Below are 26,446 nucleotides of genomic sequence, written 5' to 3'. Positions count from 1 at the left end.
TATATATATATATATATATATATAGTTTATATTAAAACCCCTTTTAATGTTATCGTTTTAATAAAATTTGTAAAAATTTCAATCAAAAAATATAGTAGCTCGCCATTGTTGATGTCAATAATTACACAATGCTCATTGTGCTTAAACCCATAAATTCAGTCGCACCAAAGCGCCAGCAGAGGGAGACAAAAAACACAAGTAACGGGTGCACATGACACTGTGCTGTCATTTTAATCTGTTTGAGCGGGGCATGTGCGTTAATTGCGTCAAATATTTTAACGTGATTAATTTTAAAAATTCATTACCGCCCGTTAACGCGATAATTTCCACAGCCTTACGAGCATAAATCTGTCAGTTTTCCCTCACTTGATAGAGTAAGGTAGAGAGTCTCTTCAGTGTGTCGTTATTCAATCCATTCCAGTTGTTCAGTGGTTCTTAACCTTGTTAAAAGTACCAAATTCAAAAGTTTCACATGTGGATTCACCGAACCCTTCAGAATTAGATAATAAAGCAATTTTTTTTCAAATTCAATATATCTATGCTAGCAAGCTAATAATTTAGCAAATTGCCATTCAAAATCCTTCTAATTTTGACAGCATGTTTTATAAACAGGTCAAAATTTGAGACCACGCTGCCCATTGGTCTGTTGTATTCCCCCAAACAAGTTCCTCCTCCCATCAGATCGAGGACTAGCAGTTAAAAGAAATGGATTAAGCCTGTAAATTGGGAGCAAACCAGTCCAAAACCTGGTCCAAAAATCCACTTCGCCTAAATTTAATCAGCATACGAAAATAGGGCTTTGCGTTTCTTTACCTTCGCGGAACCCCTTAGACTTACTCACTGAACCCATGGGGTTCGATCGAACCCAGTTTAAGAACCACTGCACTTGTTCATATAGAGAATGCCAACATCTCTAAAAATCCAATCTGCGTTGTCCCTGTGACCTTGCTCGCAGTCGGTACGGTAGGGTGTGTGTGTACCTCTGACGCACACAGAGCAGAGCGTGAATAGATGGATGAAGGACTGACATAAGAAGGTTTTTCAAGAAAGTGAGTTTTTATCATTGAGTTAGCTCCAGACCTCAGCTAACAGCAGAAAGTCCCATTTAATTAATAAACCAGTTGCTCCGTGTTTGACAAATAAAAACCTGGCTTGCACACTACAGACAATCTCTGCGCACATGTTACCTTTGTTGTTTTACGGTCAAAAGTTAACTCCCAGCTCTCAAATAACGCTGTTACTTAGCTGCTGCTACTAGTCTGAAATGCATTGTGAAGGTGCTAGCAAAGTTTAGTGTGCACGTAACTCTGTGTGTGTGCATTAAAATATATATTGTATACTGTAGATATATACTGCATATACAGTATACTAGTATATATAAATTATCAGTGTTTGTTAGCTGTTTGTGAAGTTTTGTGCTTGTACGCTACATTCACTTACATCCTGTGTAACTCCTCGAAGCTAAGCCCCCTCTGTTCTTAAAACCTAGTGATGCCACTGTAAGTAACGAATTGCCCCTAAAAAATCCCCCTTTTCATGTAGGCAAAATGAGCATGCCCCTATGTCTTGGTGTGATGTCAGGAGCAAAAGGGATTTTTTTTTTCTGCAGACATCATTTTTAAGTCCAAAATTATAGAGTAATTGCAAATGCTTGTTGTACTAGGTAAGCTAGGGGTCCCCAAACTACGGCCCGTGTGCCGGATACGGCCCGCCTCCACATTTGGTCCGGCCCCCTAAACATTTTTTTTTTTTTTCTCAATAGTGTTATTTATTTCCTGGCTTTTTTCTGTGAAGAACCCAGAGAGGGTTATTTGGTTATTATCTATTCAATTAATAATGTTATTATTATTTATTATTATATTATATTTTATTACCGGTATATAATAATTTATTATATTAATTATTATTATTATTATTATTTTTTTTTTTTTTACTTTTGTTCCGTGAAGAATCTAGAAAGGGTTATTTGATTGTGGCTTTCTGAAAAAAACAATACTTTTTTACATTTAGGCACTCCTGCAATCGTCACACTTTTTCTGTTACAACCTGACCCGGCCCCTCATCAGAGAAGGGAAAAGTTATGTGGCCCTCACAGGAAAAAGTTTGGGGACCCCTGAGGTAAGCCTTCAAGACTCATTCACTGCCAGTTTCTGCAGTTAACATTGATATAAAAAACACATTTTTGGCGCTGAGTGAGTGATTTCTGGATTCCTTAAAAAAAAAAAAAAAGTACTAATATAGGGTGAGCCGGTTTGTTGTCACTCTTGCAATAACTCGACCACAAGAGGATGGTTTTACCAAATATCAGTACAGTAATAAAATTATCATTTCTATGCCCAGAAAAAAAATCTCCATTGTTTTTACTGTAAAGGTCAAAGACCACTTTGAGGTAAGTGGCAATTACTTTTTTAGGGTCAAGTTCAAAATTCTGAGGTCTTCACTCTTCATAAATTTTTACACAATTGTGTTATCATTAAAAATTATGAGAATTGATTGACACTTTTCATTCACATTCTCTAGCTAGCCAATTGCTTGCTAGCTGCAAGTTTAGCTTTTAGCCAAAAACACGAGTTCGGGTTGGTTGTCACAATTTGGATGGGGATGGTTGTCACACAACATTTCTAAAGATTCAAATAATTTTTATTGTCTATGGAAGAATTGCTTCCATATTTAAGGCAAAGTCAAATTGTTTTCCAATTGCTTTGTGTTATGTACATAGTCCAAATAAGATTTTACTAAAACCTCTAGAAAAATATAATAATTTAAGCCAGTAATACACAACAGCGTGCAGTGTTGTGTGCAGGCATGCTGTGCGCAGAGCAACTCTGCATATTTGGAGAGTGCAGACTGCATACCCTATGTCTTCCATCACTGTGTTTCAGAAAGTAAAAATTCAATGTGTTAATGTTCATTTCTTGACTCAATTTTTGTCTCAATCTCTATTGAGTTCTTGAGTGCAATAAGTTATTGTTTCTTGTGGTGTTATGTTGAGACAAAATTATAAGCATTTTTGTAAACGTGCTGTAATTTCATAGTAATGTTGTTAAGTTAATGCCCCTTATTTATTAACATAATTCATTAAAAACACAGTTAAATTTCATTCATAAATTGGCATAATTTTTAAAAATAAGAAGATAATAAATAAAAAGTACAGCCAACCAAAATGTCGAGCTGACTTTAATTGATAATCAATCACTGTTAAATAGGGGGAGATAAGAGCGTCCATGAAATTAATGAATTAACGATTATTCCAAGATCTTCATGAAAGAGTTAAAATGCCACAACCAACCCCGCTTTCACTTAATTTGTTACTTCCATCCACTGATACAGTGGACAAATGGGGCGTGCTTGGACAGGTCTTACCAGAAGGGACCCACACAGTGCTTTTTCTGCTTTCATACAAAGGGGTGGGGGATATAGTGTAGGTGGAGGAGAATGAGGACAAACTGCCGCATTTTTACAAGGCATTAATAGAAGGCACAACGTGGTGCGTTCGCGGACTAATCCTTCAAACGCAAGATTCCAATCCCAAATTGTATGTCATCACCTCAGCTCATTATGTTGGATGCTGAAGGCGATGCTGCGAGGTTTCTATTGGTTCTCGGCGGCGTCGCTCATAGGGTCGGTTTTTTTTCCCCATGTATATACTTGCAGCTCTAACCAGCTGATGCCCAGACAGTGAACACGGAGCCTGCAGAGAACAAGTATTACGTGCAACTTAAACCCTGTCGTCTTCGGCTTTTTATTGATCGGGGATTCGCTCTCACCTCCGTCCAGGGATGAAGTGAGTGATTTTTCATCATGTCACGACGCATAAAGGCCTGATTGGCTTTTTCGCCCCACTCTCTCTCACACACACGGCTTCTCATGTTCCCACCTCATTCCCTCCTCCAATGTACATGACGCCTGCTTGAGCATCCTCACCTCGCATCTGCAAGGTAAACACCTTCGTGTTTTTATTCATTGTTATGCCCACGCGTCATACTAATGAATTGTACATGTTAGCGACTGGTCATTCGTATACATCTTTGTTGTGTCGTGAACATGCTCGGCGTATAATGTATGCACCGGTTGCTGTGTAGGCTGACGGGAAGCGTGCACAGTGCTGGAATGGTGGCGCGCTCCGCAACGCAGTTCGACGGTGCAGCAGTGTCAGCGCAACGTGCCATTTCTTATCTCTCACACGCATAACCGCGGGAGGCGTGTTTGTTTTACACCGACACTACGGAAAGTCATTGTGAATTTTTCTGCGTGCGTGATGCTGCACAGAAAATGGGAGCAGCGCCGTCGCTATGATGTTTCTGCTGCACCTATAGAGCAGCTCAGCTTTTTTGGATAGGTTCTCTTAATGGGCTCTATAATCACTCGTCAGTGGCAGCAGCAGATCCTTCGATGGCCTCAATCGCTTCTCCTGGAAGGATGTAGCAGAGTGGAGAGTGCACCGCATAGGATGACGCCCACACAAGCAGCACATGAGCCACATCATTAAAATAAAAGTGCGTTTTTGGAAATGATCAACAAAGACATGGAGGCAACTAGGTGGTGAAAATAACTCAGTACTGGATTTAGGTCCATTTTTAGTCATCTTTGCTGAAGACTTTTTACGTTGAATTCCTATAAAACGTGTTGAATACACTCTAGAAAGAACATGAGATAAAGGCTCATTCAAACTGGAAGTGTACGATTGATTGAATATGGGAGCCAATGGCTCAGGTGGTCTTGAATAGAAAGTTATCATGTAATGTAATGTATGGATGATTCACTTCCTGCTCTCCATGCGCCAGAGTGCCCTTGAGCAAGACACAGAGGGGGGCTCGGAGCAGTTGCCATGTGAATGAGTGAAGGTGTTGAGCACCCTTAATGGAGAGAAGAGCAGCAGACTACTACAGATATTTAAGTGGCGCCTGTGCTCATCATTGCCTGTCATTGACAGCAGTACAGACATCCAATCCATTTTGACTGATAGGGATGACAGGGATCATTCACTGCTTACTCCCCAGTCAAAATGGATTGGACATCTATTGCTGTCATTGGCACTGAAATATAGTCAATCCCTACCCCGTCTATCCCCGTCAATGACAGCTAATGAGCTAACAACCATTTGCGTGTGCATCATGCAGTATGTTAATTTGCAACTTGGGGACTTTACTGTATTCATTTTGCAGCAGTCTGCGTTATATTTACAAATAGATTTGTTCCTTTTTTAGTGTAGCTTGCAACATTTTACACCAGACCTTGCCTCATGTGTTTATATATAAAAAAAAATCTGCTTCAAGCTTCTTTTGACATATTGTTTGCTTGTGAAATGAGTGAAGTTGAGTTGACTGCCACAATACAGTACAGTATAGCCATCTGGTGAATCTATTAAAATACAGTAACTGAGTTATTATTTGGGATTGTTACTACAGCTCCAATCAGTGATCCAGTCAATGCTTAGTTTCTTCATCATCATATTCTGACCTTTGACTTGTTTGTTGTTTGTCATTCAGGCATCGCTGAGGGGAGTGTTCGAATAACCTGAAGAAAACGGGTATCATAAATAAATGAAAATGACATTTTCTGGCGTCAGAGCAGTTGCATGAGGCAGACGGGGACGTGAAGACGAAGAGGACTTAAGACGATGGGGTGTGGCCAGAGGCTCACCACATTTCTCTCGGGCACTCCACTTGCCTCCATCTCACAGCGGGAGTGCCACCGTTGAAACGCCAGCACCTCGTTTCACCTGCTGGACAATCGCCACCAAACGGTGATGTGATGAATAAATTTGAAGTCCTTGGCATTGTGGGTGAAGGTGAGTCGCTGGATTTTGATTGCATGTGTTTTGTATGTGAGGCACACACCTTGGCAACTGGGGGCAGAGGTCATTCTCATCTTATTTTTATGTTTTATGATACTGCTGGTGTATGTTGATAGCAGCATAGACACTGATACAATCTAGTACCACCGTTACGACCAATTAAAATAAAGCTGCGACTAGGCCTAAATGCTTATAAAAAGTGAGTAATATTTTCGTCCTTAAAAATCACAAACTGTTGACGATGATAGAGCTCCATTCCATTTAAAGTGATCGTTTGTGGGAATTGTTTTTATTTCAAACCTTGTGAGCGCATGTGCAACATTTTAGTCGACATGACTAAAAACAGTGCAAGGTGTGCGTAGGAGAGTTTGAGAGTGCTGCCTCACGCCTTGGCTTTTTTTTTTTTTTTAATTTGGCGCTTCCCACCTCGTGCAAGTTTGGGAGACCACAACATAATTAAGAGGTTGCCCCTTTAAAGCACATCTCTGACTCATGTCTTATTTATCCTTTTTTTCTGTTTCTCTATGAAGGCGCATATGGAGTGGTGCTCAAGTGCAGGCATAAGGTAAGGGTTCTTGTCACTGCAGATACTATATATCACTTATATTACATCATATATCACTGTTTGTGATAGAGACATCCTTGTTGTTGTTGAAGCACAACAGAATTGAATGAGAAAATTATGTAAGAAGGGTTGAGTCTGTTTTCATATTCATGTATAATTTGATCGACTCCCAGTGGCACTTTGAAAGAAGTTGCCAAATGAATACCATTCATGTATTTCTCATGAATTGCACTTCCAGCGGTGCCTGTGTATACTTGACTGCTTGTGTGTCTTCCTTTGCTGCAGCATGTTTATCAAAGCATCAGCAATGTTGTCAGGCTGTGAATTCTTGCAAATTGCACTCACACAAATTACTAGGCACTCTTAAAGAAAATACTATTCTTATTGAAATTAAGGTAAAACAATGAGAGAAGGCTTTGGTAGAAAAGATACACAAGAGTGGATGGAAGGCCATTAGAATAATTGACAGGGATATCAGGAATGAGCCTTGATCACGTACTGGACGATTATGCTATTCATACAAGAGGGGATATTATACAGGGATATTTAAACATTTACTTGTATGGTATATTTCTATACTGCTCCATGACTGACTGGAGACTAGTCATCTCTCATTAGATCAGCTGGGAAAGGTGTGCCATTGAAAATTAATGGGATGGTGGATGCGCTGTTTAAACTCTAATGAATAGCAGCACTATTACATCAATGTTTTTGTTTTCGGGCCAAAGGACTACACAGTTATTTTGTGCTATTTTGTGACATTTTGGTGCCCAAGGAAGATGTTTAAGGCGATAAGGAGTTTTATTGGACAAAAGTAGTGCCGACATATTCTCATGTATTGGTATCAAGGAAGAAAGTTTGAGGGAGTTGAAAAGTTTCATTTCGACAAAGGTAGTCTTCTGCTGTCAATCTTTGGTATTTTAGTACCAAGGAACTGTGTTGAAGTGTTTTCAATTCAAAGAGCAGAAATGATTTTCATTTTGACGAAAGTAATTCTTGTGGATACTTTTTTTTTTTTAAATTCATTTATTTATTTATTTATTTTCCTAGTTGCAGCAGAGCTTTAGCATGAAAATGTAAAAACTTCCCTTGAAACAACGAAAATATGCATTGCTATAGTTATTACAGTCTTTATCCCAAATTGGACATTCAGTGTACGACCAGTCAAGCTATGAATGCTGTGCAAACCATTAACGTTGTGCTCTCATTTGAAGTGTAAATTGGAATAAAGAAAAATGGTAGTTTTCAATAACCACATTTGACTCATATTTGCCATCGTATTGACCTTTAAATTTTTTTTTTTTTTTTAATCTAAACATTTCCTAGCAGTAGTTCAATACAAGAGGCATGGTGGCCGAAAAGTGTAATTACATGTAATTGACTTTCCTATACATGATTTTTAAATTAAGAGTTTTCCGGTAAAATATTGTCTATAAAAGTTGTAAAGCAATAAAACAAGCAACAACAAAAAAAAAAAAATGAATGAAATGAACAAAAAAAAAAGATTTTTATAACGGGTCAAAATTATTTTTCCAACAGATCATGTGACTTGCACCTTAAGATGGTCATTTGCTTTGCTTAGTCAAAACCACTAGAGGACTGAAGAGGCAAGATGGGTATGCGTAATTTTTTCAAACTTAAGCTTTCAAAAGCGACAACAACTAGTGAGCAAGAACCAAGGATTGAAAATGTGGACCATGAAACGCCAGAGCGCACCGCCAAAATGTTGAGCAGAATTTGAATATGCCCCGCTAAAGACGCTAATTGTACAACAGAACCACCACTGGTGTCTTGCCAATGTAGTTACCCCCCGTCAAAAATGGTATCCCCTGGCCGCGGGAGCGCACACACACATATTAGTTCAGAGCTATGTCAACTTAAACAATTAATTGAAGCCAGAAAAGAACCACTGCTGTATATTTTGGACATCGACGTTTATTAAACTGGAGAAACTCCATACAGGACTTGAATTACAGTAATAACAGTTATAAGTCATCCTACGAGTAAAACAGGAAAACATTGCCTTTTTTTACGTTCAGTGCATATGTTACGTTATGAGACAGAAAAAAAAGTTTTTTATTTTTTGATAGATAGATGGACCATTTTTAAAACCTCGTAGGTAACAACATCACCAAAACACGGAAATCAAGCAAATCAGAGCAGCGCAGTGGCTCCGCCTCCCCTGAATCCACTGAAGTGGCTCCGCCCAGGGGATACAATTTTTGACGGGGATAACTACATTTGCATGACACCGGCGGGCGTTACATATTTAATGGATGATGATCTTGGCGAAAAGTATAGCTGTCCTAAGCAGCCTGATTTAGAATTCCCCTCAAGAATGATGGGAAACAAAAAAAAACACACACATTTTCAGCTTATTATTATAAATATTCTTGTAAGTTAATTTTATTGGTGACACAGCGTTTCAGGGTCATCAACATGTTGTGCCCCCCACCCTCCCCAAAACTCAAACTCCGCCTATGACAAGAGGTGCAGCTTAATGAATTCTATGAGTTTAAAATGAGCAGGGTTTATGCTGGTCATTAAAAAGCATTAAAAGTCATTAAATGGATCTTGTCAAAATTCAGGCTTTAAGAAGCATTAAACTAAATGTTCGAGGAATTAAAAAATTATGTAAACTTGTAAAATACAACTTTTTAAAAATAATTTATTTATCTAAATCTTATTTTTATTATGCGTGTGAGTATTAGCGCAGAGGTGACATCAGAGAGAAATTTCTTTTCTCTCTGTGTCATTGTGTCAATGGTCCATTACATGCAATACCTTGTGCTGCACACAGAAAAGGGAGTTTAAACATAGTTATATAAATTTACACACTATATGGCGGAAAACACTCTGGTGATTTGAAGTTCCACTCTGAGACCTCCAATTTGGCCTAATTTTGTTGTCCTATTGTCCATTATGTCCTATATGCATGTGTGATACATCATTGGAAAGCTTAAAATCTTCAGTTTTCTGGGGGAAGAAAAATTTAACAGCAGGGCATTTAAAAAAAAAAAAAAATTGAACACCTAAACCCCAACTCAAGGTGAGAGCAGTCATTACAGTAATTACATCTCACCATGATGTTAACGAGATATTATCGCGTACATATAGCATGGCTCACCGAGTGTCAACATGCAGCTGTAAATGGCCACAGCCAGACTTTTGGGGGATTTTATGTGTTAAACACGGTAATATAACAAGGGTTGCAATGCAGAAATCGCAGACATCAAGGAGTGGTCGAGATTTGCTTTTTCAAATATTTACCCTTTTAAATGTTTGGGGTTTTTTTTTTCAATTTTTTTTGTTTGGATCGATTATTTATCATCTAACATATCAGGGGAAATGCGACGATAACAAAAATAATACAATTAAGCGATAGTTATTAGGTAGATATCCGTGACTTATTTACAGACACTATTTTTTTCATTGTGATGTAATTTGTTTAAAAAAATAAAATATGAGAGTGAATGATTTTATAAAGTGTTTTTTATTTTTATTTTTTTTTATTAAACTAAATATTAGACATCAATTGATGATTCTAAACTAAAAATGATAGACATTTCATATAATAAATATAATTACTTCTTTTTATGGCTGGGTTGAAACAAAAGCGGTTGCGCGGTGTCTGTAAATGGGGGTCTCCAGGGTAAAACGGACATATTAAAAATAGTTCGGGGACTTACTGCGCCATGAAACTGCTATGGCAGCATATAGACATATTGTTCTATCAAACACAACAGTTCAACAGGGGCGCAAGAGCAGAAACTGCTTTTTCAGCCTTGTCTGTGTTTTCCGCCACATACATTTAAAATAAATTATTTCATACTCCCTTGTCAGTGTGTCCCCTAGACACAATTTTCCTCAGGACTGTGTCATACATTTTGAAAGAGACATGAATAATACACAGAAAATTCAAGAAAGCGAGCAGTTGCACTCTGGGTCCATTTAGAAAATAAAAAGGACACGATTAGCGGAACATGATGTGTAAGTAAACTAAACCACATTCCAGTGTACAATGTGTTAAAAATACAGCTAACTGTTCTTTGTTGATGTCTGTTTACATATTCTGCTCATGTCATATTCTGTCCGTCTGCTGCACGGAGGACCTTCCATGTTTTGCTTTGACTAAACTGGTTAGACTTAACACCCATAATGTTTGGAGCATCCACTATGCAGTATCCAGTACATACTGTACATAATATAGGAGCCAATAATAGAGCTGGAACAAACACACACAAAATAATGATACTTAGCCTGGATGAAAAAAGGGTCAGTTAAATATTCATTTGTCAATATGTTCATTGTTATGCTGTCGTTTGCAGTGATAAAGAAATTTTTACTTGTACAACAGTGATTCGACTGGTATGCTGAATTGTCTTACTAATGAGGACAAAGAGTATACTAGTGCATATGCCTCATAATGGATTACAAGGATGTCGTATATGCTCAGAAAGCTTCCTTTTGGTTTCAATCAGCTGCGACTATTTTCAGCATGAGCGCTTATCAAGTGGTGTTCCTTCCATGAAATGGTGTTGAAAGGTGTTGAGTGGTAACCTGAACACTTGCTTGTCAAAATTTCCTCAGAAATGATCTGCTGCATGGTTGTCATTTACATGAAATGAATGGTATTCATGTTCTCATGTGACATCCAGACCATGACCATATTAATAGTAGATTTGCTGTACAAGAGCAGTTATTTTTACTTTTCTCAGCTGGAAGCAGGGGAAATGACAAAAGGGTGGAGGGGGAAGCATTGTGTGTATGTGTGTGTGAGGTACTGAATTCAATATGGAGACCTTGCTGATGGTAAATGGGTCACCCTATTAAGACTGAAGCCGAGCTGGGATCGCGAGAGTCAATCATAAGAAAATATAGGAAGACATGCAATACTGGGTTGTGACCCAAGCTGGTGACTGTGATGGCACTTAACTTAATGCATTCTAGATGTGTACATCTAAATAACGCACGTCTCTACACTACGGTATGAGTCGGAGTGAACATTTAATTAGCCGAGCTGATGCGTGCCAGCGTTAGTGCAATGTTCTGCCACTCTGTGCAAGTGTTGTAGCGTACAGTATGTGGGTGTGTGTGTATGGAGGCTTACATGTTATCTTCAATTTGGGAATGACAATAGCACAACCTACATGCGAGCCAATCTTTCCTGTTGCCAATTTCTCAGTGCTGAAATGACCTGTGAAATAATTAAATGACTTAGTAAATAGGTGTTATGCAAGATGAAACAAAAGTGCTGCTATTTATTGTGACTACTGAACATACAGTTGCCGGCTGTATGTGTTTTTCAGGGTTGTTCGCACTCTGAATTATGCATCTGATTTTATTTAACATGTTTACTATGATTTCATAGACTCTTTTTCTTCTTTCATCCAAGATTTATTAATACAATGGTTGTCAAAAAACATTTTATTATTTATTTTTTTATTTTCATTAAGTACCACCTTTAAAAAAAAACTTACCTAAGTACGACTATAATGGTCAATATTAAACATATAATAGAAACGAATACTTCCAGACTATATCATTGTCAGCCAAATGGAAAAAGAGAAACTTCTGGTGAAATCAATGGGAGTTCACATTTAAACAGTAGCTCTGCAAGGCCAAACTGACATCCTGCAGATACTCAAAATGAAACTCAGCAAAAATTCACAAGCTGAATGAACGCAAGAATTAAATAATAAAAATTTAACGATCTGATAAAAGGTTTTGATTGAAATTATTTCAATTTCAGCATAGATGTCTTCATAATTAATGTTGAAAATTCAACAAATGATTATTTCTGGACTCCTTGAAACAGATTAGAATAGCGTTAGGATTGATTGAATGATAATACCACATTGAATAATAATAAAAAGAAACACAAGGTGTAGTACGAGTATATAAATGACCTTGATGTAAAAGAATGAATTCTCAAAGAATCTAAATACGCAAAACATTAATTTCTTCGAACTGTGATAATGGAGAAAGTAATGTTTAAAAACAGTAAAAGACACAGCTTGTAATTTTAGGACGAATGTTACGTCAGTTATACCCACGCCTCTTCGTGCTGAAGGTAATTCACGGACTGCCAGCCAGGTTGTTTCCAAGCACCAGTTAAAGTGCCTGTGAAAGCAGAAAAAAAATTGTAAATAGCATTTTTATGTGAATTAGAATCATATTTTGAACCTATTTGACTATATACACCAATATGGCAAAGCGCATATGACGAGAAATTAGTCTTTTAATCAGCCGTTTAGACCCGCCGGTCATTATAGCACTCTAGCGTCCCCAGCTGGATGATGACGTCGGCAGGGTCAGGATTTCATTTGATTTAGAATTCAGTCGATTCAGGGGTAAGATTCAGAATGAGGAAAATATGACAGAGAGCAGAAAAATGTCATGGTTGTTTCAATGTCTCTACTCCAATATTTTTATAGGATATTCTTTTTATCTAAGTATTTTTCCCCAATTTCTAAATGATCATACTTCCTCTCCCGAACGGTATTTTATGCTAACGGAGTTAGTCCGGCTATTGTCATTTCGCTGTCCCGGCTTCGGATACTGAGGAAAGGGCGTAAACAAAACAGGAGGCCTGACAGGTAGCCGACATGCTAACACGAACCGAGCAACTTTTCGAAGTCTTATTCTCGCCTTTCAAAAGCGAAAAATCACACAAAACTATCCCGACTCATGTCACACATGGCAGCGGGGTTGATTGTTTTCACCGATCAGCCAGCCCCCCGGCGGCGAGCAAGTTACGGCTCGTCGTTCTGCTGCGGCCATGGCGGGCTGGCAGTGCTCGTCTCCGGGAATGAACGCCGAAAATAGCCCATTCTTGGTGGACAAACCGGCCGACGTCGGAGCAGGGGGCTGCTCGTGGCCAAGCCGGGGAAAGCACATTTTTGGCAGGCATGCGAATAGGACCGAAGATGTGAAAGTGACCATGGTGTGTGCCAAGCCGCCAATCATTGGCCGAGTGGACTTCTCGGTGGACAAGGAGCATTGTCACCCACAAAATGCAAGCCACCTCCTTATTAAAATGTGTACCATGATCCCAGTATTGGACATAATATAAAACACATAGCTTACTTACTTCCTAGTTATCGGACTTGTTTTGGCCATTAGCCGCGATGAACCGGAACTTTTTGAAACCTAAAAAGTCTCACACACCTCTCCCTGGTGTGGCAACAAAAGCCTGCAACACATTGGGAAGGCATTGTGCGAAAAATAAAAGAAATAATCCGCAAAATCAGCTGAATCCACAGGCGATCTGCATACTGTAGTATTGGCTGCATACTGAACATGATTATCCCGCTGACGTAACATTCACATTCTTCGTCAAGCCAGGAAGTCACTCATTTTCAAGGCGCGGGATTCAAAAAGTCGAATAAATATATCGATCACTTCCACACACATCCAAGTGGTCCATTTCATTCAGGAGCATAAAATACACATGAAATATGCTTTTTGCTGTCATAGGCACTTTAAGGCTGCAGCCTTACTGTAGTTTTGGGCTACGAGGCAAAATAAAATGGCAGAAGAAGTTCCTACCTCAGATAGTTTGAGTGATGAGTCTTTCCCAAGTTATGTGTTGGAAAGCAAGAGACCACAGGCTGCAGCAGTTTCAGTCAGTTTCCACCATTGGATTAAGCGTCCTCATTGGGAGAATAATCAGCTTGTCAATCAGAACAAAGAAATCAATATTGGGACATACTTATATTACACTCTGTTTACATATTAGTGACAAATATTCTGATGTTTGTGCAGTCTTCACAATATGCTACATTATTAGCAGGCACGGATAGCGCACAGCACATAAATGCTGGTAAATATCGAACACAGTTGTAAAGTTACTAAAATAAAATAGGTGCACTCTATTTAAACTTACTATACTTATTCTGGTGTGGCGTTCTTCTTCTTGGACATAGACGAAGTCGGTTTTACTTTCTGTTCTGTTTTTTAGGGTTTGGATTTTATCTGTTTTATTTGTTGACTTTTAGCGCTATACATTGTTCTTTTTTCTTCTAAGATTTATTGTATTAAACTTTCCTGTCTTTTTTGTAAAGGGCTATATAATAATGTGATTTGAATATAGATTTGTGGTGTTTTGACTTGGGTGAATTGGAACCATGTCAATCTTAACTCCTTGATGCCAATAGCCAATTGTACCAAATTAGGCACCTACCAGATCAAAGCAGCCCCAATGTTTTTTTTCTTCTTTTTTTTTTTTCTTTAACCATAGATGCCCATAGTTGCTAATTTCCATCATACATGAAATGTAATGAATTTTATTGTTTCTTATTGTGGGTTTTTTTTTTTAATTGTATTATCATTTATTTATTATTATCATTTACCCTTCATTTATTCATTTTCTGCACCGTATTATCCTCACGAGGATCACGTGGTGCTGGAGTCCAGCTAACTATGGGCAGGGGGGGCAGGCGGGGTACACCCTGAACTGAGTGCCAGTCAATTGTAGAATTATTTATTATGTATTTTAATTAACTTTTTTTAGCATTTACTTGAAAACAAAAGCAAAGTAAAAGATTCTTTTTTTCTTTTTTTTTTAATCTTGTCTTCAAGTAGTTAAACAAGGCGTCTTTTTCACACTTCTTCGCCATTGTTCCGTTCTTATGCTGGCACTGACTGCAGTGTTTAACGCATCAAGTTCTGCAATAAAACATTTGGGCAGAAAATGTGCCGAACACACTCTTCGGTTGTTGTAGGCGTAAGCCGTGTGGAACCATTTTTTTCAGTAAACCCTTGGCAAAAGTGAAGGAAAGCATCCAGTAACGGTTGACTTTTGTTGCTTATTTTTAAAGGTAGTCCCCGGCTGGTGAAGTAAATCGAATTTCTGCGTAAATTGGAATTAACCCTTCAAGTAGCCCTAAATACCCCCTAAATGTCAAAATAACTATCCAAAAATAGGTATTATGCGTCATTGTACTTTCTTCCCAAGATGTTGGCGCTAAGTCCTAGCTAGACAGCGAGCTTAAACTCCGAATTGACAATATCAGAGGTCCGTGTGGTTTAATGACTTTATTCAGATGCTCATGACATCAACAATTGCAGAATGTAAAATAAAAATGAAAATAAATCAGTTTAATTTTCAATAACAGCTATTTAAATTGCGTTTATAACTAGCTGCTAATACATCAATAACAATCCACATAAACGATTAGCATCTATCAGTTAGCGTCCCCACATCATCAAAAACAATCACATAGACTCGCCCCAAGTATTCGACCACAATTGAAAATGCACAGTAAAGAGTACAGAAGGTGTTACACACAGGTGTTGCCTCTGTGGATGCTTCACAAGCAAAAGATGTGCGTGCAGGCTTGCAGGCTTTCCCCCTTCTCTCTCACTCGGCTGAGGGACTTCTTCCTTGGAACAAATGCCCTCTTCCTCATGTGTGCACGTGCCCGTGCGCTCGTCTTCGTCTGCACATGCGCTCTTACTAGCGTGCCATTAGTACTACCTGTTCTATGCTTCCTGTGCCAAGATAATCATAATCAATGCATCACAAACAAAAGTCAAGATTCCGGCGTCATAAAGTCAAAATCACGTAACTCAGGTACGTTGTAACCTGGGTACTACCTGTACTTTATTTACCCTCCATCCTGTTCGTAAAGCCAAAGCCAAACATTGTGGCATACTGGCACTGTCTTCTTCTTTTCTTCTTTCCCTTGTATATGCAGTCCGATTACTTAAGTAATGACACGTTAACATCGCAATAGCCTAGGAAATTGTGGGTATAAGGGGGAACACGAGCAATGGTGGGCTAACTGAAAATTTCTCACTTGATTGCCTAAAAAAGTTCTGGTGTTTAAAAATGTCTGCTAACAGCAATTTCGTCTGCTTTCTGGAAATGTTGGTTTTTATTGATGTTTTTCTCCACTAATATATATCATAATAATTCTATTCTGTCGGTATGTGCTTGATCAAAACCTTGTGTTTCCCTTTAATCAAAACCACACGTTATCGAATTGTCTGGATTCAGTATTAATAAAATAAGATGGTTTGTAATTGTGATTTATGTGCCAACCAGGTTAGTTTGTGATTGACTTCTGATATGAAAAGATGCTAAAAATGCATTTTTTTGCCCAGCGAATGAAATGAAACATCAGTAAAGTTTCAAACCGTGCTGTGTCAACTCCAATCTGCTTGTGTCTGCTAAGAATAATTTAAGTCAGAATTTTTTTTTTTTTTTTTAATTCTTTATTTATTTATAACTGCTGACACCAGCGTGGCTCCAAAGCATGATGGGTGAAGGTCATAGACGCCATACACATTTAAAACCATCATCAGCGCCCTGTGAGATGCTGTGACTGAGCTTGAAGGCGGCCTGCTGCATCATGCATGAGTGCTAATAATGGGGAAGTCCCTCACCAACGCCTTCACATCCACTTGCCTTCAACTTCACTTTCGCTCGGAGCCGCAAGAACATGTCATTGGGTGAAAATGTATTTCTTCACTCTCTGAAACATCTTGCGCCAAACAGTGGGTTTGTGTGGGAGATCTCACTGCCAGCCCCTGGCTGTGCACCAACACAGAGGCAGCTCTGTTGTCTGACCCCTCGAGGAAAAAAAACACAATGGAGAAGTATTGCAATACAAGAGATGACCAAGAGAGACTCACACGTGTGCTGTGCTTCACTTTAGTCTCTTCTGCATTGGAATCAAATATAGAATCCGAGGCAACTAAGCCAGCTGTGCTTTAACGTTGACACCATCTTTTAAGATACTTGACTCTCCAAGTATCATAAGTAAAATTGAAATACAACAAGTAGAACACTAAGTGTTTTATCCGTATGTATATTTTTTAATGTTGGACACTGTGATATCATGTAGTTTGACCAGTTACGAAAAAAAAAATGAAAACCTCATGTAAAATATATCTCACGTAAAATCAATCAGATATTGTAACCAAAATTAATTTAAAAACTAAAAAGAAGGAATAGGAAGTTTGGTTGTTTACATACTTTTTATCATTTTTTTACGTTTGATCGCATTTCATTTTTTAAAATCTTATTTGAATTGGATGGATTTGATTCAGTAATTAATTTTTGAACCAATTTAGTGATCCACAGATGGAGAATTTCTGATTCAAAAAAAAAAAAAATTTTGTTCCTGACTTGTAATCATTTTATTTGTGTTGCGTGGGTCCAAACTAAATGACAAAGTGCCATGAAAAAGGCTGAAGTTTGGTATTGCTAAAATTAGAGGCTGTATTCGAAATTTCTGATTTTACGTCCTCGTTATGCGGAAAATATTGATGTTAAATAAATGCCATTTCTTCGCGTTTCAGGTCAAACTAAGTCTATAAAATAAGGAGGAAAATGTACATACTGTATACTGTGATTTCCCAAATATAAGGCGCACCCATGTATAATGCGCACCCCAAATTTACTGGTAAAATCTAGGGGAAATTATTGTACCCGTTTATAACCGCCACCCTAATTTTAGCACCAATAAATAGAAGAATACAAGAAAACAGAGCTCATGTACAGATACAGAAATGTCATTTCACTGACTGGTGAAACACAGCACAAGCATAGCATATTGGTAGTTCAAAACATTACCATAAACTGACAATATTTATGGTAATAATATGATTTGACAACTTCTCCAACTTACCAGAATCTAGGACAAAACAAAACAGATGTGACTTTTCTTTTAAAGGCTGCTGTATAACTTGCTCGTTTCATCATGATGAATAAATGTTTCTTCCATGGATTGATACGGTAAAATGAAAGTGAGAACGTTTAAGTCGGAAATCCATGTGAGCTCATCGCTGTCAACACGACAGTAACAATAGGAAATTAGGAACTATTGTTATTTTGGTTTGAGTTTCTCGACGGACAGATATAGTTGACGGACACACACACAGGAAGTGTGTTGTTACGTTTGTTATGGTCCTAGTTGCGGAGCTGCAATAAACGTTGACTCAAATGAGTTCAAGAAACTAAATTCTGTGCTTTATGAAGAGTGAAAAAAAGCAGAATTTAACACGGACGAAATCATTCAGCCGATTAGAGTGAAGTATTACCGAAACAAAATGGTGACGTCACGTACCGTAATGGTCGGCAACGGGTCGCCGCATACGTTTCTTCAACACAACATGGCCGTGTCAATTAAAAAAATTGGTTTATATATATATATATATATATATATATATATATATATATATATTTCTGTCTCCATCCATGTACCCATTTATAATGCGCACCATGATTATATATATATAATTGGACCAGATTGGACTCCCTTTTGCCTTCAGAACTGCCTCAATTCTTTGTGGCATAGATTCAACAAGGTGCTGGAAGAATTCCTCAGAGAGTTCGGTCCATATTGACATGATGACATCACACAGTTGGTGAAGATTTGTCAGCTGCACATCCATGATGGGATGGTGTGGCTCAGTGGTAGAGTAGTTGTCCCCCAAACCAGAGGTTAAGGGTTCGATTCTGTGCCCTGATGAACTCGCCTAAGTATCCTTGAGCAAGATACTGAACCCCACATTGCTCCTGGTGCTGCGTCACCAGTAGGTAGATGACGATGTAGTGTAAAGCGCTTTGAGTGCCTTAAGGTAGAAAAGCGCTATACAAGTATAACACCATTTACCATGATGCGAATCTCCCGTTCCACCACATCCCAAAGATGCTCTATTGGATTGAGATCTGGTGACTGTGGAGGCCATTTGAGTACAGTGAACTCATTGTCATATTCAAGAAACCAGTCTGAGATGATTCCAGCTTTATGACATGGCGCATTATCCTGCTGAAAGTAGCCATCAGAAGTTGGGTACATTGTGGTAATAAAGGGATGGACATGGTCAGCAACAATACTCAGGTAGGCTGTGGCATTCCAACGAGGCTTAATTGGTACCAAGGGGCCCAAAAAGTGCCAAGAAAATATTCCCCACACCATGACACCACCACCACCAGCCTGAACTGTTGATACATGGCAGGATGGATCCATGCTTTCATGTTGTTGACGCCAAATTCTGACCCTACCATCCGAATGTCGCAGCAAAAATCGAGACTCATCTGACCAGGCAACGTTTTTCCAATGTTCTATTGTCCAATTTCCATGAGCTTGTGCAAATTGTAGCCTCAGTTTCCTGTTCTTAGCTGAAAGGAGGCACTCTGCGAGGTCTTCTGCTGCTGTAGCCCATCTGCCTCAAAGTTTGACGTGCTGTGCGTTCAGAGATACTCTTCTGCCTACCTTGGTTGTAACAGGTGGTTATTTAAGTCACAGTTGCCTTTCTATCAGCTCGAACCAGTCTGGCCATTCTCCTCTGACCTCTGGCATCAACAAGGCATTTCCGCCCACAGAACTGCCGCTCACTGGATGTTTTTTCTTTTTCGGACCATTCTCTGTAAACCCTAGAAATGGTTGTGTGTGAAAATCTCAGAAGATCAGCAGTTTCTGGAATACTCAGACCAGCTCTTCTGGCACCAACAGCCCAGCCACGTTCAAAGTCACTCAAATCACCTTTCTTCCCCATACTGATGCTCGGTTTGAACTGCAGGAGATTGTCTTAAACCATGTATACATGCCTCAATGCACTGAGTTGCCGCCATGTGATTGGCTGATTAGAAATTAAGTGTTAACGAGCAGTTGGACAGGTGTACCTAATAAAGTGGCCGGTGAGTGTATATATATGTATATATATATATACACACACACATACATATATATATATATACACATACACATACAGGTACTAGAAAGTACAGCTGTAAAGAAAAGTAGAAAATAGAATTTCTAAGTCGTGGCCACAAACCAAACCTTTTTCGTAAACATAAGTGTTTTTATATGGCAATGCGACGAAACAAACTAGGAAATACCACTTAGAACCTGGGAACAAAATACAGTGGGGAGAACAAGTATTTGATACACTGCCAATGTTGGCAGTGTATCAAATACTTGTTGTCCCCACTGTATGTGTTTCATGGTGTAATTCAGAGTTTCAGACTCCCATCGACAGTAAGGTCTGCACAAATTTATTGCCCACCAATCTTTGTATATTTTTCTGCATCTTCTAAATGTGTATTTTCTTTTGTATATTTTTTGCAGAAAGAATACTACAATGACTCCAACTAGAGCAAAGAAATTCCTCCTGAATTTAATATACTATTTCTTATTCTACAATTGAAAAGACCATGTGACTGTTGCCTACCGCTTTGAATATTTAGGTTCTCAACACCAAAGATGTTTCATAAAACATCACAAAAACAAAACAAGATGACGCCAGCCTTAAAGTCATGTCAAAACTGGGGAATTGAAACAATTCATTTTTCATGTTTCTTTGGTTGAATGTAACTGTGAGTGTTCTTCATGTTTTAAGACTGCTTGATTTCTTTTACATATCGCAGAGATGGAGTTAAACATAAATGATTTGAATGAATGATGGGGGAGGTGGTGTGTAAGCCCACATACTGATGACTTTTTCGCAATGTGGAAGATGACATAATCCTAAAACTATTAGAGAAACTAATGAGTCATTTCTCACCAAAGGAAACAATGTAATCCAGTACTTGTTATGTATTATTTGGTCACATGATCAGACAATGTGCACAACCACTTGATGGGTAAAGGAGTATTGTTGTTGTTTTCAACCCACATGCAGGGCTCCCCTTTGCATGAGAATGAGTCACATCTTGCCAGTGGTCACCTGGCTCGCTTTGCTTTTTTTTTTTTTTTTCGTGAGATTCCTGAATGAAGGTTTGGACTGATGGTTCTCATATTATTGATATAAAATACATGTGGCTACACACACTGTCTATTGATGTGAGATGTGTTCAACTGGTAGACCATCGAAAGTCTTGCTGAAAATCAGAATCTGGAACTGGACCAGATTGTTGTTTAAAAGCTGAGGGGACCAAAGATGCATCTTAACTGTGCCCGCATGTGATGGTTTATTCTTATTTCGTTCTGTGTGGGGGTGCCCTCATCTGAAATAATTGGCTCTTGTCTCTGTAGAATGGAAATATTATATCTTTTAATTTCAATTAAATGGTTGTTTACTCCCTTGTTTCTGCAAAGCTATCTATCCATCTAGCAATTGTTCTCCTTCTGCCACTTGTTTCTTAAGCCAGGTCTTTGTGTTTAATCTTTGTTTTGTTTTGGTTTGTTTTTTTTTTTAAACAATGATGAAACCTCAATAGATAAGTGGTTAACACATCTGCATCATTGCTTAGTGGTTGGGGGTTCACATCTCTTCTTTTCCTGTGCTTCACTTGCTCAAAGTTCATTAAAAGACTCCATGAATGTGATGGGTTGTGTGAGTTTTATGTGGCTTGCGATTGGTTATGGTCCAGTCCAAAGCATAACGTGCCTCTCGCACAGTCAGCCGTGACCCTAATGAGGAGCAGCGATTTCAAAAATGGATGTTCACAATGCTGTTTCCATGGCAACAGAAGGCCACATGGCTACGCTTCTCCATATGCAAGGAAAGGACACCAAGAGTTCCTTTTTCTCAAATGAATATACTACTAAGAAGACTTTCCCAAAATAACAATCGGACCCCGACTTGAGTTTTTTTTTTTTTTTTGTTATGTTAGGAGTTACTTTGTCCTTTTTACATAACGCTCCCATAAGCATGCAATATGTATAGTTATTTAAATTCTCTGAACATTTTTTTACAGGAAACAAATGAGCTGGTTGCTATTAAGAAGTTCAAAGACAGTGAAGGTGAGTAAAGAAAAGGAGCATCATCTTCATCAACTTCTCTATTTTCATGGCTCTATTTTCCTTGTCCACCCAGAAAATGAAGAGGTTAAAGAGACAACCCTTCGGGAGCTGAAGATGCTTCGCACGCTGAAGCAGGACAACATCGTCGAACTGAAGGAAGCCTTTCGCCGCAGGGGGAAGCTCTACCTCGTCTTTGAATATGTCGAGAGGGTGCGCAATTCTGTCTATTCTTTGACTGCTTCATCCACATTCTTACATTTTTGCTTGCCGAGGGCGCTCAGTTACACATAAAAAAACAGCATCACCATGGCGACATATGAACTTTGTTTTTTAATGAACAATGGAATTCCCTCATTGTTGCCACAGGATTCAGCCCAGTAGTTAATTCATGACACAGATTTGATTTTCCATTATCAAAGTATTATTTTCCCTCACATTTTTCATTTCATTCCTGAGTGAAAAAACAATTGTACAGTCAGTGAACCCCCAGATCTGTGGAAGATATGAAGCCAGCCCTGTTGCGAATAGAAGAAAAATGTGAATTATTGATGGCCTCCTAACTGCCAAGACATGCCACAAAATGGCAGCAAAGCACTACTTTCCGCTAAATCATCTCGAGCCTTTTACTCGAGGTTTCTACTAGAAAAATACTTATTCCAAGTACCACTAAAGCAGTGCTTCTCAATTATTTTCTGTTACGCCCCCTCCAGGAAGACGTAAACGTTCTGCGCCCCCCCCAACTCTCTGCTGCCACTGTAAATATACTGTAGTATCAGCTGTCTAAAAAATTTGTATTATTATAAGTACACCTCTGCATAACATTGTGTCCTTTTTAATATTAAAGAAGAAAAAAAAAAGAACACATCCATACTGTAAAAATAGACTCGAGATACATTTTTTTGACCATTTGACACTGAAACAAATAAAATAAAATCAATAAAGCTATTAGACTGGAAAAAACAAAAAATAATAGAACAAAAACAATGGTGTCATTGGACGGAGAGATAGTTTTTATTTTTGCTGCGGGCAGCATCAGCTCCTTTGCTGTGGTATTTGGTTATTTTGCATTGAGCAAATTGGTATGCCTCCTAATGTGATGCTGACAGTGCTCGCTGGTTTCCTGACGTAACACTGACAAAGCGGGACGATTGTTGGCAAAATTTGGCACGTTTTTGCTGAAAAAAAAAAGAATTCCTGCTGTCCGCTGCGAACATTTTTAGACAAAGTAAACAGACTGGTCTTTCCTCGTCTCTCACTTTACTAAAAGTCAAAGCCAAAAGCCAAATTATACATACGCTCCATCATATTTCTTCATCTTAGCTTTTCATATCTCCAGTGCTCTTTGCTGTGTGGTCTTGTTTGGTTCAAAAATGCTACGTTTATGCTGAAAATGAGAGCGCCACTGCCACCCACTCAGTGGATGTGCAATTACACTTTATTCTAATATGGCGAAAAAGTATGTTCCCCAAGTCTCATGCGCCACCCCCAGCATCGCTGCGCGCACCCCTGGGGGGGCCCGCCCCACTATTTTAGAAGTACTGCACTAAAGTAACCAACAATTTACAGTTCTTGAAGATTAAATGCAAATGCATTGTACATAATTGATGATGTCCTACTAAACAGTGCTCAAAAAATGTATTATAATGGAATCAACGATAGTTAAAGCCACTGTAACGTGAACAACTTGAAGTTATTTGATCGATTTGCGTACTATAAGGAGTCCACGCACCACATTTTGAGAATCACTCTTTGTTGTAATTTTTTGGACGCCAAGATGCTGCAAGAAGGTGGCAATTCCGGTATCAATACCGGTACGATTCAGCCATTTTAATTTTCGTCTTAGTCTTAGTTTTTTGGGCGAAAATACTTATTTGTCTTAGTCATATTTTAGTCATTTCAAAATGTGTTCGTCTTCATCTAGTTCTAGTCAACGGAAACTCAGACAAATTTCATCTAGTTTTGATTGACAATTCTCAAAATGTTTTTGTCTATAAACTTCAAATGTTTTACTCCATGAATAAATAAATAAATAAATGAAAGGTTTCCAACAATTTTGAATGAACATGACGGACGAGCACATAACTGAAGAGTCTACAAGGACATCACCATTTTCATGATGATAATACACATGCAGCAGGAAAACAGCTCATTATTTGCAATTAATTAAATTCACCTGGACGCCACAAACTGTATGTAAAAAATTTTTCCAAGAGCTTAAGACACAGAGTCACCGCGCTAAATGCTAATGCTAACGCATACTCTATGCTAAAGCTACAAGTTAGTTTAGTGTGTGATGATCACTCAGCACAGACCTTCAAAGGCTAAAGGAACATGGCATACACTGCTGGCCAAAAATATTGGCACCCCTGCAATTCTGTCAGACAATGCTCAATTTCTCCCAGATGATTGCAATTACAAATACTTTAGCAGTAACATCTTCATTTATTTTGCTTGCAACAAAAAAACACAAAAGAGAATGAAAAAATAAAAATAAATCATTGTCATTTTACACAAACTCCAAAAATGGGCCGGACAAAAGTACTGACACCCTCAGCCAAATATTTGGTAGCACAACTTTTAGACAAAATAACTGCGAACAACTGCTTCCAGTATCCATCAATGAGTTTCTTACAATGCTCTGCTGGAATTTTGGACCATTCTTCTTTGGCCAACTGCTCCAGGTCTCTGAGATTTGAGGGGTGCCTTCTCCAAACTTCCATTTTCAGATCTCTCCACAGGTGTTTTATGGGATTCAAGTCTGGACTCATTGCTGGCCACTTTAGAAGTTTGCCAGTGCTTTCTCTCAAACCGTTTTCTAGTGCTTTTTGAAGTGTGTTTTGGGTCATTGTCCTGCTGGAAGACCCATGACCTCTGAGGGAGACCCAGGTTTCTCACACTGGGCCCTACATTATGCTGCAAAATTTGTTGGTAGTCTTCAGACTTCACAGTGCCATGCACATGGTCAAGCAATCCAGTGCCAGAGGCAGTAAAGCAACCCCAAAACATCAGGGAACCTCCGCCATGTTTGACTGTGAAGACCGTGTTCTTTTCTTTGAAGGCCTCATTTTTTTTCCTGTAAACTCTATGTTGATGCCTTTTCCCAAAAAGCTCTTTTTTTGTCTCATCTAACCAGAGATCATTCTTCTAAAACATTTTTGGCTTTCTCAGGTAAGTTTTGGCAAACTCCAGCCTGTTTTTATTATGTCTCTGGGTCAGAAGTGGGGTCTTCCTGGGTATCCTACCATAGAGTCACTTTTCATTCAGATGCCGACGGATAGTACGGGTTGACACTGTAGTACTCTCAGACTGCAGGACGGCTTGAACTTGTTTGGATGTTAGTCGAGGTTCTTTATCCAACATCCGCACAATCTTTCTTTGAAATCTCTCGTCAATTTTTTTTTTCCGTCCACATCTAGGGAGGTTAGCCACAGTGCCATGGACTTTACACTTATTGATGACACTGCGCAGGGTAGACACAGGAACATTCAGGTCTTTGGAGATGGACTTGTAGCCTTGAGATTGCCCATGTTCCTCACAATTTTGCTTCTCAAGTACTCAGACAGTTCTTTGGTCTTTTTTTGTTTCTCCATGCTCAATGTGGTACACACAAAGACACAGGACAGAGGTTGAGTCTATTTTAATCCATTTTAACTGTCTGAAATTATAATTTAGTTGCTGCCACCACTTGTTATGTGCCACAGGTACGCAGCAGGTGCTGTTAATTACACAAATTACAGAAGCATCACATGATTTTTCAAAGGGTGCCAATACTTTTTTTTTGGAGTTTTGTGTAAAATGATAATGATTTTTTTTTCTTTTTTAATTCCATTCTCTTTTATGTTTTTTCATTGCAAGCAAAATAAAAAAAGATATTACTACCAAGTAATTGCAATCATTTTCTAGGAGAAATTGAGCATTATCCGACAGAATTGCAGGGGTGCCAATACTTTTGGCCAGCAGTGTATCTAGCCAAAATAAGAAAGCGAAACTTACCAAGTAGCACATGATACATGTTTTTCTCAAAAGGAGCCTGGAATGCGTCACATGAGTGACACGACCAAACACTGGTAAATGTGTGCTAACTACACATATAATAAGAAAATATCACACATTGTGAATCTATGACGGAAACTATGGCGAATTTTCATCTCATTCTCCTGTCGTCACACGACAACTGGCATCCATCTCCTTGTGTTTTATTCTCCCAAGACACATCATCACTTGAACGTCATCGTCATGAAAAAGCTGTATGTTGACAAAATATTTGCATTATAGTTGACGAGAACAACACTGGTACTATTATAGACAATCAAAGGCGAGTATCCCAGAATGCCTACCCTTCCTGATGATGTCAGTCAAACCCATTGTCACGTGCGGCTATGG

The 26,446-nt window shown here is 38.7% G+C and overlaps 1 protein-coding gene across 2 annotated transcripts in view; it reads left to right on the top strand.

Moving 5' to 3' along the window:
* Positions 1-3,484: 3,484 nt before the first annotated feature.
* cdkl5 (cyclin dependent kinase like 5) overlaps positions 3,485-26,446 on the top strand; it is a 49,322-nt gene continuing 26,360 nt past the window's right edge. Inside the window, exons 1-5 of one of the 2 annotated variants that reach the window (XM_057844647.1) lie at positions 3,485-3,784; positions 5,490-5,791; positions 6,328-6,362; positions 22,018-22,063; positions 22,137-22,273. In XM_057844647.1, coding sequence (XP_057700630.1) covers positions 5,755-5,791; positions 6,328-6,362; positions 22,018-22,063; positions 22,137-22,273 — 255 coding nt within the window. In that variant the 5' untranslated portion in view covers positions 3,485-3,784; positions 5,490-5,754. Of the gene's footprint in view, positions 3,939-5,489; positions 5,792-6,327; positions 6,363-22,017; positions 22,064-22,136; positions 22,274-26,446 lie in introns of both variants that reach the window. The other variant, XM_057844640.1, reaches the window with a different exon arrangement.

The sequence above is a fragment of the Corythoichthys intestinalis genome, chromosome 1 (assembly GCF_030265065.1).
Source record: "Corythoichthys intestinalis isolate RoL2023-P3 chromosome 1, ASM3026506v1, whole genome shotgun sequence".
Lineage (NCBI taxonomy): Eukaryota > Metazoa > Chordata > Actinopteri > Syngnathiformes > Syngnathidae > Corythoichthys > Corythoichthys intestinalis.
The sequence above is the reverse complement of the archived record's forward strand: the minus strand, read 5'-3'. Positions and strand labels throughout refer to the sequence as shown.